The following is a 13,282-nucleotide window of genomic DNA, read 5'->3' as shown; positions in this document are numbered from 1 at the left end:
AATAGATCTGAATCCTAATTGGTATGCTGAGTGACTTAGTTTGTTGGCTTTTATATAAGGTATTTTAAGAAGGAGAACACTGACAACTTGAGGAGTAAGGAAAGACTTTAACCTCTTTGTTTTTTAGATAGGAAAACTGATGTCCATAGGAAGGAAGTGACTTACTCAAGATGACATGTATAATAAGATGACTGATCCAATTTCTATTACCTACAAAGGTCTCTCTGTCTTTGTGTCTGATCTGTGTCTGTCTCAGAGTGCCAGTCATGAAGTCAGGAGAATCTGAATTCAAATTCATCCTCAGAAATTTACTAGCTGTTTGACCTTGGGCAAATCACTTAATCCTGATTCCTTCACAGCCAGGGCCATCTCCAGTCATCCTGATCCATATCTGGCCACTAGACTGAGATGGCCCCAGAGGAGAAAGTGAGGCTGGTGACTTAGGCACAGCACCCCTCTCACTCAAATCCAATTCACATGCTTGTCATGGCATCACTTCCCTGATGTCATAGTCTTCTTTGAGAAGGAAGGACAAACATCATTAACTGTCATGCCCAACAGTAAAGAATTATTGAAAAATGAATACTTGGTTACCTTCCAGTGTCCAAGAGGCAGAACATCAATTATTCATTTGTCATTGGTCAAGTTCTGCTAAGCCAAGACGCAGCCATTTACTTCACTTCTACAAGGTCAAGGGCAGGTCAAAGTCACAAAGTAGATCCTCAAGATCTCCTTTATTATTATGATTGATTAACTCAAGGGCTTCCTGACTCACTAATTCCAGTTTTCCAAGCACACTTTCTCATTTGGTTTTCAAGTAACAATGTACTCTATCTTCAATCTGTCCTTGATGTTTACTTAATCACTCTATATAAAAGGAAAATGAATCAATGAATTATTAGGCTTAAGAATTAAGGATTTTATCATATTTCCCAGTGCTAATCACAAAACCTTGCATAATATACTTGCATAAACTTAATAAATATTTGATGAAGGGGCAGCTAATTGGTACAGTCCTGGAGTCAGGAGAACCTGAGTTCAAATCTAGTCTCAGACACTTAATAATTACTTAACTGGGAGAACTTGGGCAAGTCATTTAACCCTATTTCCTTACACCCCCCCCCCACCACAATAAAAATTTGGTGAGCTGAATTCACAACTTAATCATAGGAGATCAGAACTAGAAAGGACCATAGATCTATCCCAACCTCCATCATCTTACAGAGAGTGGAAGGTCATTCAGTCAGCAAATGGTGGAATCAGAACTCAAAACTTGGGTCTCTGACTCCATGTAGTAGAATGGCTCAGGGATAAGAGGATATGGGTTCAAATCTCACTTCTGAGTTTTACTACCTTGACAGGTGAAGGTGAAGCTTTGTGAGAATACTGAACTTCAGTATCTTCATCCAGAAAAAATTAATGGGTTGGACTAGATGGCTTCTGAAGTCCTTTTGCTACTATGTAGCACAGGAGAAATTGGCAAGGATGTAAGTTTTTATTACCATTAATATTCATCTTCATGTTCATAGAGTCTGGGTTTTAAAAAAATGTTGGTTATTGCTTTATTTGGTTTTATTTGCATTAGGACAAAGACAAGGTGGAAGATTCTGGTACTTAATAATTAGCTTTCTGAATTCTTTCTGATCTTTTCCATTTAGATACAAGATAGAGTTAAATCTATCAAGGACATTATTTGCCTTCTTTCAATCATCAGGTCTTCAAATGGTCATTTCAGTTGAGCAATTATTCTTAGACACTGTGCTTTCTCAGAATACAACTATAGGAGTCTAGACAAGATTTCATTGTTTGGTTGTAAATTCCAATCATCAGCCATGCCTTTGTGTAGAGTCAAAGGTTAAGATAAACATTAATTGTTGTGTAAATATTGTGATTCTGCCTTCATGTGCAGTCTGTGTTGGTGGGGGTTCAATGAACTGATTGATGTATGTTGGTTTAATAGGTCATCTATTCATTGTCTTTAAATTATGAATGGACTATTCCAACAGGAAATGCTCAATGAAAAAAGTTCCTTGTTGGTATATCTCCCTCCTTCTGCCTCCTTTAGCAAGGGCTCTTATCACATTCTCCCCTTTCCCCCTCTTTCCCTCCCTCCGCAGCCCCAAGTGGATGAAATCTCTGCATCCTGGTGTTTCTTCCCCTATGATCTTATGCTACATTGTTTTCCCAAACTTTCAACCGCCTTGGTCTTTAAAAATTTGACATGAAGCTTCCCCGAGCTAATCTCTTTGTGGTGTTTCCTCTAGATGCCAGAATTACTAGTTTAAATTATGAATGGACTATTCAACAGGAAATACTCAATGAGAAAAGTTCTAAGCTGGCCTGTCTCCATCTTCCTCCTCCTTTAGCAACAACTTTTCTCCTATTCTCCACTTTCCTCCCAACCCCCAAGTGGATGAAATCTGCATCTTGGGGTCTCTTTCTCTAGAGTCTTATGTTCCAATGTTTTCTTCAACTTTTAACTGAATTTGTCTTTAAAAATTTGATTTAAACATCATTTGACATCAGACTTCCCACCGCTAATCACTTTGTGGTATTTCTTCTAGATGCCAGAATTGATAATTATAGCACTGATTTTATTATATGTTCTAAGGTCCCTTCTAGTTATAATACTCTAATGCTCTATGTTCTAAGTCCCTTCAAGCTCTAAAATTCTGTGTTCTAGTATCCTTTCTCATAATTCATGCTATGTTCTCTGTTCTAAATCCCTTCTAGTCTTAACATTTCTATATTCTAGGCCCTTTCTTGATTTTACTTGCTATGTTCTATGTTCTATAATCCTTATAGTTCTAATGTTCTATGTTTGACCTTCTGTTCTAATGTCCTCCTTCTTCTAACTTTCTAAGTCCCTTCCAGTTCTATCATTCTATATTCTAAGGTTCCTTCTCATTCTTACATTCTTCATTTTGCAATCTAATATTCTCTTATCTGTGATTTTAGAATGCTATGTTCTAAAGTACCTTCCTTGTCTATGATTTTAGGGTCTATTTGTCATTTTTTTTAATCAGTAAGATGAAGCATGATACATTGAGAGATCCAACAGGACAAGTTCTATCATTTCACTTAAAAGCCAAACAAGGTTAAAGATACAAAGGCTTCCTCTACCTCTCCATTTTCATTTTCCCCTGAAATGTAGTTGTCTGAAAGAGAAAATCATGATCATATCAGATCAAGATGTCAGACATTTTTCACATTGTTTCTCTCTTATGTGGGTAGCTGGCTTAGCTGGGATGTTTTACTCCTCTAGACTTACAGGAAAAGCATTGTGGGAGTAGCTAGGTGACATACTGGATAGAGTACTGGCCCTGGAGTCAGGAGGATCTGAGTTCAAATCCAGACTCAGACACTTGATGCTTACTACCTGTGTGATTTGGGCAAGTCACTTACTCTACTGTCTTGAAAAAAATAAAATTAAAAATTAGCCAGTCACTGTGCTAGATGTTGGATAGACAAATGCAAAATGAAACAGTGATTGTATACAATGCATTAGAGGAGAGAAACTGAACATGAGAGGCAGCTAAGTGATGCAGTAAATATAGTTTAGAGTCAGGAAAGTCTGAGTTCAAATTCAGCTTCAGACCCTTACTCTCTGTGTGATCCTGGGCGAGTCATTTGATTTGTCTCAGTTTCCTCAACTATAAAATGGGGGTAGCAGTTACTTCCCAGGGTTATTGTAAGGATCCAATGAGATAAGATTTGTAAAGTGCTTAGCAAAATGCCAGAATCAGAGTAAACACTTAAGAAGCATTCTGGAAGGTTTCCTAACATTTAATCCAGTACCTAACATGAAGTCTTACTGCCCCATGAAATTACTTTTTCTATTCATTACCTGTTAGTGCCCCAGGCAGCTTTCCTAAGACTGCAAAATCACAAGTTAGATATTAAAAAAAATCTACTTTACAAATTACCATGACTGTACTCTTAAATCCCCACCTACACATAATGGGGAGGAGTACTTTCTTTCCTGTTCATTCATCCAGATTGAAAATCAAACTTCCTAACACTGGAAGTACTCTGAGTGATTGAGTGATATCATTCTAATTGCTAGCTGGTTCTCAAGATCTTTACTTGGGTTTTGAAGTATGGCCTCCCTCATTGCATTCCACAAATACTAGAGTTGGCTTGCCTTGGAGCTTGGGGTAAAAATTATTAGTTTAGAAAAGCAAACCAGACAGTGACTTGACAGACAACTCTAGTTCTTGCCCACTTGTTGACTGGCAGCACCTATCTGCTGAAGAGCTGGGAAGTGGGACCCATGTTATACAGTACAAAGAATACAGGACTGGAGTTATGTTGTTACTGGTTTAAACCTAGAAGAACAAGTATAGACTTACATAATCATTTGCTGTGGAATCATAGGTTCATAGGTTTAGAGCCAGAGAAGATCTCTGAAGTCATAGAATCCAACACACTTTTAGTAGATGAGCTTCAGAAAAGTTAAGTGACTTGGCAGGGTCACTTCGGTACTAAGTATTTGGAGCAGGATTCAAAATAAGACCTTTTGGAGTCCCAAGGCAGTTTTCCATCTTTCTTTCTTTCTTTCTTTCTTTCTTTCTTTCTTTCTTTCTTTCTTTCTTTCTTTCTTTCTTTCTTTCTTTCTTTCTTCCTTCTTTCTTTCTTCCTTCCTTCCTTCCTTCCTTCCTTCCTTCCTTCCTTCCTTCCTTCCTTCCTTCCTTCCTTTCTTCCTTCCTTTCTTCCTTTCTTCCTTCCTTTCTTTCTTCCTTTCTTTCTTTCTTTCTTTCTTTCTTTCTTTCTTTCTTTCTTTCTTTCTTTCTTTCTTTCTTTCTTTCTTTCTTTCTTTCTTTCGCAATTGGGGTCAATTAACTTGTCCAGGATCATTCAGCTAGTAAGTGGCTGGATTTGAATTCAGGTCCTGACTTCAAGACCGTTGCTCTATTACTGTGTGCCAACAAGCTGCTTCCTATAGATTGCTTTCTAAATTTAAAACAACAGTAGCAGCAACAACAACACTTTTACTATAGCTCTTAAACTAAATTATTTTCCTTCCAGTAATCTTGTGAGACAGGGAGTATAAGTATTACCTTCATTTTTTCAGATGAGGAAATTCTTAGAGAGGAAGTAGCTATAATTTTGATCAAGCAGTAAATGTTACAGTAACATATATAAATATTTGTGTATGATAAAATGATAATAAAAGTGAACTTGGCATTCACACCTTGGCTCTGCCACTTTGTAACTGCATAATTTTGGGCAGGCCTCTCAATCTCTGTAGGGCCTCAATTTCCTCTTCTGTAATATGGGGAAAATCATCTTTGTACTATTCATTTCCAAGGGTTGTTGTAATAGAGCTCTTTGTAAATCTTACAACTGGGCATTATGGAAATTGGAACTGTGATGATTGTGTGCTTGCTTATCAGGTTTTCAGGGAAACAAAGGTTATACATATTTTGCTCACATATAAGTGGCAACATTTGGACAGTTGAGTTTCTGGCTCAGTTTTTGAGGAGACAATAATGATAACTTGAATTTACATAGCAAATTTCATTTGATCTTTGCAATGATCCAGGGCAATGCAGAGATTTTTATTCCCATTTTTATGGATAAGTAAACTGAAGCAAAGAGAAATGAAGTAAGTTGCCCAACTTTGCATAACAAGGAAGGAGATAGGATGGGTTCTAATCTATCCTTTTAGCTCTTAGATTTAGAGCTTGTTTGAAGCATAATAATTGGTTTCTTTTGAGTTTAGAGACTGGATTGAAGGCAACTTGGTATTACAGTGAAAAGGATGTTGATCTTGGAATCTGAATAGTTGTATGACTCTGGGTAAGTCACTTAACTTTTTTCAGAAAATGGGGATAGCAATATCACTCACCTCGTGGCTAGCTAGATGACACAGTGGAGTGAGTACTGAACTTGAAGTGAGGAAGACTTACTTTCCTCAAGTTGAAATCTGGCCTCAGATATTTTATTAACTGTGTGACCCTGGACAAGTCATTTAGCCCTCTTTGCTTCAGTTTCTCATCTTAAATGAGCTGGAGAAGAAAGTGGCAAACCACTCCAGTATCATTGCCAAGAAAACCCCAAATGAGATCATCATGGGTTGAATATGATTGAAAATGACTGAACAATAGTAAAAACTTCACATTATTATTGGGAAGATCAAATAAATTAACGGGAGTCATTTGTCTGAGAACAAAGTAAACAGAACATGGACAAATAGGTTTTGGTTCAAATTCTCTGAATGATTTGGATTTGTCAGGATGGTATTGCTTACCTAGTTTCATTTTTCTGATTCTCTTCCTGCTTTTGGACCTGGCAATTTCCCTTTCCTTGGAAATAATACTGTTTCCCCACCTTGGATCAGTAATCTCCAAGAATTCTTTAATCTCTAGAAGTCAATGTTCTAAGTCTTTTTCACTTTTTTCTCTTTCAGGGAGAGTCATTCATATTTCCATGTTTAATCAAAGCCTAACAATTTCCTCATACTGTCACTTTATTAAGTTCTAGCCTTAGGTACCTCTCTTCATAGATCCTCCTCTCTGATCAGTATCAATACACATTGGGTACTGCTTTCACTTGCCTTTTCCTTCAACCCTAAGCTCCCAACTCAACCGCAGATCCCTCTTGTAGAGAAGTGGCTATGGATGGAGGACTGGTCAGCATCATAGCATATGGGTATAGTTAGAATTTACCTGTATCTTATCAAGTCAGTTTTGTGCATTATCTAAGTCAAGCTAACCTTATGGGTATAGCAGCAGAAAGAGCTCTAGACTGGGGACCAAGAGACTTAAGTTCTACCCTCAATTCTTTCATTAAAATCTAACTTTTGCTGTGATATTGTTTTCTCTGGGTCTCAGTTTCTTACTAAGAATGAACTAAGAACTTTCTAAGAATGAACTAATGAATCAAAGTCTCCTCTAAATCAACCTTCTATTGGTTTCTGCTTCAGACTGTGTGTGTATGTGTGTGTGGGGCAGGGTATTCTTTCAGTTTCAGTGGATAAACTGAATAGAGGGAAAATTTTTTTTCTCTTCCTAATAATAATAATAATAATAACTGCTAATATTAAGCTACTAAACCTTAAAACTGCACAAAAACTTTTGGAACATCTTTTATGTCTAAAGGTTTATAAATACATTTCATTAAATAATAATGACAATCCTCTGAAGTGGACACTATAAGGTATTATAATCTGGTTTTTTTTTTACAGGATGAGCAGAATGTCTTTTTGTGTACTGTTTGAGGGAAGTGGTTATTATTCAACAATAATATTGTTTCTTAAATATGGCTCTTATAATGAAAATATTTTTATTTGTTTTGCCATTTCAAAAACTAGCCCACCATATATCTGGTCTACTGTCTAACAAAGATTGAATTTATCCCAAGTTTGATTCTGCTGCTAACACTGTTATGATTAAAGTGAATGGGGATGTGGAGTTGATGTGAGAAATACACACAAGGTTTCTGTCTAGATGCCTTGTATCTGGACTGGTGCAGTCACAGACTAATGATACTTTTGTCCTCTATTTCTTGGCTTTGAAGTTTTTTAGGTGTAGCTAGAACTGAAAAATGTTCAAATAAGAAAATTCAGAGAGATGCAGCATAATAGATAAGGAACACGGGTTTGGAATTCCTCTTCTGTGGTCACAATGTGACCAAGAAATTATAACCTTTTTCCAGACTTCAATTGTATTATATACAATAATAACAACTGACTTACATTTTCAAAGTTTTAAAGTTTGGAAAATTACATTTTCTTTGCATTTGAATCCCACTGTGATCCTGTAAGAGGAAGCATTATAGGAGTGATTTACCCCATTTTTCAATTAAGGAAACTGAGGAAAATAGAGGTCAAATATTTGCAAAAGGTTGCACATTTCAGTAAGTGGCAAAAGAATATTCTGGGAAATTAGACTATAAATGACACTCCATCTATCTCTTAATTCTTTGAATCTAATTGTTTCTTTTTACAGTTACAATATCAATCATCTCCAGAACTTGAGGACTTCATATTTTTTCTGGAGGTGGAAGATAATTTTGCTATTTACAAAACTAAATTTGGATTCTTCTTTACCTTCCCTTTAAGTTGGATTTTAGGGAAACCAGAAAGAATGATAGAGTGAGAGAAATGATTTAATTTTTGGACACAAAGAGGTAAGCTCATAGAATACTTGGAGAACATTTAAAAGGAATATATTCACCAACCCGCTAAAGGATTTAATATTATTTTCCCCACATTGATTCAAAAGAGCAAAAGGAGTAAAAGAGCAAAAACTTATAACCTTGAAAAGCTTTGCAAACTGGAAACTGTTCTGCGCCCCAATTCCTTTCATGAGTTAATAAAAAAAAGTCAGAAGTGGCAGGCAAGTCAGGGCCTTCAGCTGGCATTAGGGCTTGCCTCTCCACAGTATTCCCACTCTTGATGTTTTGGCCAGGGCCATCATTGGCTAACTGATTCTCTCCCTGGCTTTGAATGTACTGAACCATCAGACACTGCTGTGAAAGGCATTGGTTGCCTTACCTGATCTGGTGCACACATTTCCTGTTGGGATCTGAAGTTGTCTATGAGAAGATAGACTATGAAAACAGCAAGAATGGAAGCCAAAAGCAGGCAGATAGTGACAGCCAGGTTTGTTTTTCTTAGATTTCGTCCAGTGCTGTGATTGGTCCTATAGTCACAGCCTCCTTCCTCCAGTATTCCCATGCCTGTTTCTGATTCCAGAGCTGGGCCTTCTCCCTTTGGCATGGTTTTCCCCTACAGCAGCCTGCACTCTGAAACTTCTGGCTGCTCCCTACCAGAAACCCCCATTATATATATATCAACAACTTGTGAAAGTGCATGAATGAATCTCCTGCCTCCTCCCCTTCTTCTTCCCTCCCCTTTTCCTGCTTCCCTCCTCCCCTTTGACAGCACACTTATACATACACGTACACGTACACACACACACACACACACACACACACACACACACACACACACACACACACCCTCCTTGGGAATGTACCGCCTACAATAGAAACCAAGGTTTGGTTCAAAAAAAAAAACCTTTCCAAGCATATTTGTTAGTGAAGGATTTGAAAGTGTGTGTTGCTTCCTTAGTTTATAGAAGGAAGTTAGGAAAGTCCCCGAGGGAGGAGAAAGAGGATCCGACCAGCTCAGGAGGCTGGTCAAATGAAAAGTTTTGAGTTGATTACTCTATTGCTTCCTGTAAGAAAAGAAAGCCTGTCACTTATGGAAGTAAAAGGTTAGGAAATTACTCTTCTCACTGGGAAGGTAGAGTTGTCCAGAGAAATGAGAAAGGTCAGGGAAGAAGAGGAATGGCTTAAGCTGCAGATTATACAATTTAGATCTAGGTTCCAAAGGAGTTGTGACTAGACCAGAGGCACAAAACTGGAAAAGAGAAGACTTGGGATTTGAACTCAGGTCCTCTAACTCTAACTTTATGGCTGCTCATTAATCTAAAACAGTTGCTATTTTTATAGAGTGATAACTTCCATGATAAAATATAAACTTCTTAAGAGCAGCGTTGATTTATTTTTTTGTCTTTGAATCCTGTAGTGCCTAAAGTAGTGTCTGGCATACAGCAAGTATTTTATAGTATCTTGGTTGAGTAAAGCAAAATTCTGAATGAAGGAAGGCATTTAATCTTAAATCACATCCTCCAATAATGCTACTATAATTTTTTTTTTGTCCTTTGTTCTTGAAGAGGACCATGATATCAGGAAGGTGAATGCCATTACTTGCAAGTGAATAGGATTTAAGTGAAGGAAGGCTATTGTAATCTCAGTCCCAAAGCTCATGGATACTGGCTCTCTCCTTATTGGAGGAGATAAATGCTCCTTGATTTATAAGGGATGAGGCAGAGTTGGTGAGAGCCAGAGAGAGAGAGAGAGAGAGAGAGAGAGAGAGAGAGAGAGAGAGAGAGAGAGAGAGAGAGAGGAGAGAGAAACTCTTTAGTCTTCTTTGGGTTCTTGGAATCTCTTTAGACTCTTAGGGGCTTTTGCATTGGTTGCTTCTGGCTTCCAGCTCATAGATCATTTCAGGTTTCAAGGCAAAGACTTGAGAGGAAAAAGTAAACATGAAAGGAGCAGGCAGTCACCATCATGTTTCTATAGTCAGTTTATTACTCTAGAAGTTTCAGGGAACTCCCCCTTGGGTGAGATCTAGGATTCTCACTCTCTCCAGCTCTTGACAACTCCTCCCTATTCCACATGCAGGTGCAGGGTATTGATTTTTGCCAATAAGGAGAGGTTTTTATACCATTGGGTTTTGAAACTAGGGTTGCAATACCATTATGAGTATGTCACATTTACATAGCTCTTTGTAATCAAAAGCACTTGGTGAAGTGCTGCATAGTAAGTTGGGAAAAGTACTGAGTTTGGAGGCAGATCTAATAGGACCCTCACTACTGGCCTGTGAAGTAGACTATGCAATTATTAACCCAGATCAAGCAACTGAGATCTAGATAAGTGAAACAATCTGCCCACTAACAATCAGTAGGACCCAAACTGGAGTCTAGGTGTTCTGTTCTCATATCTATAACTTTTTTCCAGTGTGCCACACTTCCTATCTACAAACATGATTGTATATGTAGGTAGGTAGTGCCATTTTATCATGCCTTTAAATATACACAAATTCAGCATTGCTGCTAAGTTAGAATCGCCACACAAGGGAAAGGAAGGGATCAAGAGGAACAAGCACTTATCAAATGCCTGCAACCAGCACTTTGTGAATATTATTTCATTTTATCATCCCAGAAACCTAGAGAGGTAGCTGCTTATTATTATCTCCATCTTACAGCTGAGGAAACTAAGGCAAACTTGTGATTTGCCTAGGATCACATAGTAAGTGTATGAGACTGGATGGATGTGAATTCAGATCTTCCTGATTCCAGGCTGTGATTTAAAGTTGGGGAGGTAGTACAGTACAATGAAAAAATACTGGCTCTGGAATCAGAGGACCTGGTTTCAAATTATGCCTATTTTTACTGACTTTTTTTTAGGTTTTTGCAAGGCAAATAGGGTTAAGTGACTTGCCCAAGGCCACACAGCTAGGTAATTATTAAGTGTCTGAGACCAGACTTGAACCCAGGTACTCCTGACTCCAAGGCCAGTGCTTTATCCATTACACCACCTAGCTGCCCCTTTTTACTGACTTTCTAATGTGACTTTGGACAAATCACTTCCTGGCCCTGGATCTCTTTTTCCTTATCTGTAAAATGAGGAGGTTTTGGAGAACTAAATGGTCTCTGAAGTCTCTGCTGTCTCTCTACCTTTGATTCACCTAACAAAATTGTATTTAGAAAATTGAGTTCAAGCACAATTATTAAGCACCTGCTATTTGCAAGGAAGGCATTCTGTGAGGTGATAGGCATATAAAGATGATTTTTTAAAACAAGATAATGGGTTAAATGACTTGCCCAAGATCACACAGCTAGGTAATTATTAAGTGTCTGAGGCCAGAATGAAATAAGACCTAGGCCCTGCACTCAAGATGATCATGATCTGTGAAATTCAAGAGTGTGAATCAAATACTTAAAATTTTTAATATTTCTTCTTTTTTAATCCTGGCTTCTACTAAAGTCTTCCCCTCTCTCCTCCTGTTGTCTCATGGTGGAGAGGTGAGCCTGATTCTTGATGATTATGCCATCAGTCAATTAATGAAAGTTAACCCTGGCTGATGACCTATGGAGTGGAGATGACATTTTAAAGATATGATTAACTATCCATGGAGACCATTTTGATTTTATTCCTGATCATCCTACCCTTGTCTTGACCTATCACCTATTAATGTTACTTTAGCACTTAACTTGTGCTTCCTTGAAACATTATCTTTTATGCTTTTGTGTCTTATCTTCTCAGTTATGCTTTAAACTCATTGAAGATTAGAGAGTTTTTCTCTTGTTTGACAGTTCTTTCTTGCAATACATCTACCATTTAGTAGGTCCTTAGTGAAAACTCATTAATTTAAAGAACTATGATTCAATTAATTGTGTTTCCTCTCATATCCTTTCTAATAGTTCAGGTCTAGTCAAATAGTCGTGGGACTCAGTGAATGTACTGCAAAGAGAATCAATGTCATGTAGTGGGGAAAATATTAGATCTAGAGCTAGAAGACCTGATTTTTAATCTCAGCCAATCAGAATAAGTCTGCATTTCCCCAGGTCATCCAACTCTGACATATTTCAGTTCTAAAGCTGGTGCTTTCCATGATCTGGCTCTGAATATGGATGGAGGTTAGTTAGCTGGTGTTCAGGAGAACACTTATGGGAAAAATAATATTAATGTTTATCCTTCATTTTCAAAGAAGACCAAGACATCAGGGAAGTGATGCCATTACAAACATGTGAATTGGATTTGAGTGAGAGGGTGCTATGCTAAGTCACCAGCCTCACATTCTCCTCCAGAGTCAACTGGACTCAGTGACCAGATATGAATCAGGATGAATGGAGCTGGCCCTGGATACCAGGCAATCAGGGGTTAAGTGACTTGTCCAAGGTCACATAGCTAGTTAGTGTCAAGTCTGAGATAGGATTTGAATTCTCATTCTTCTAACTTCAAAGTCAGTTCTGTATCCACTGTGCCATCAAGCTTCCCCAATAGGCATCTTATTTTATTTTTAGGTTTTTGCAAGGCAAATGAGGTTAAGTGGCTTGACCAAGGCCACACAGCTCCGTAATTATTAAGTATCTGAGACCAGATTTGAACCCAGGTACTCCTGACTCCAAGGCCGGTGCTTTATCCACTACACCACCTAGTCGCCCCATAGGCATCTTATTAAAAAAGAAATGGATGTCCTTACTGTGCAGCTATATACATCCATCTCTACCAGCACAAATGTGACAGCTGTATCATATTCTGGAGCCTATGAATGAGTTCTGCTCTCCCAGTAGAAGCATTGTTTCAAATAGTATTTTTTTCCCAGTCAATAAATATTTATTACATAACTACTATTTGCTAGGAATTTGGCTAAACACTGGGGATATAGAGGAAAGACAAAAGGCCTCAATTACCTAATTGGGGAAAACCCAGACAAAATTGAAATTCTGGGTTTGTGGGTGAGGTTGGTGAGAAGAGGAGGAAAAAGCAAGAAAAAAGGGAAAATGGAATATTAAGAAGTCTTGCAGCCAGTTGGGAAACTGTGAGGCTCCCTCCTTAAAGACAGGGTCTGAGAGGAGCTCTCCAAGGTCCATTCTCTGACCCTCCTCTAATCAAAGGCAGGGAGCAGTCCAAGAGGCAGGAAGTACTGAGGATTATGAGCTGCAGAATAGAAATGAATCTGCAGAAAAATGAATTTCTAGAG

General features: G+C 38.0%; 1 protein-coding gene across 1 annotated transcript in view; it reads right to left on the bottom strand.

Moving 5' to 3' along the window:
• The window catches only part of TNFSF15 (TNF superfamily member 15), a 29,581-nt gene extending 20,792 nt beyond the window's left edge, over positions 1-8,789 (bottom strand). Inside the window, exon 1 of the mRNA XM_074211746.1 lies at positions 8,501-8,789. Coding sequence (XP_074067847.1) covers positions 8,501-8,725 — 225 coding nt within the window. The 5' untranslated portion in view covers positions 8,726-8,789. The remainder of the gene's footprint in view (positions 1-8,500) is intronic.
• Between the last annotated feature and the right edge of the window lie 4,493 nt (positions 8,790-13,282).

Source organism: Macrotis lagotis, chromosome 1 (assembly GCF_037893015.1).
Source record: "Macrotis lagotis isolate mMagLag1 chromosome 1, bilby.v1.9.chrom.fasta, whole genome shotgun sequence".
Taxonomy (NCBI): domain Eukaryota; kingdom Metazoa; phylum Chordata; class Mammalia; order Peramelemorphia; family Peramelidae; genus Macrotis; species Macrotis lagotis.
The sequence above is the reverse complement of the archived record's forward strand: the minus strand, read 5'-3'. Positions and strand labels throughout refer to the sequence as shown.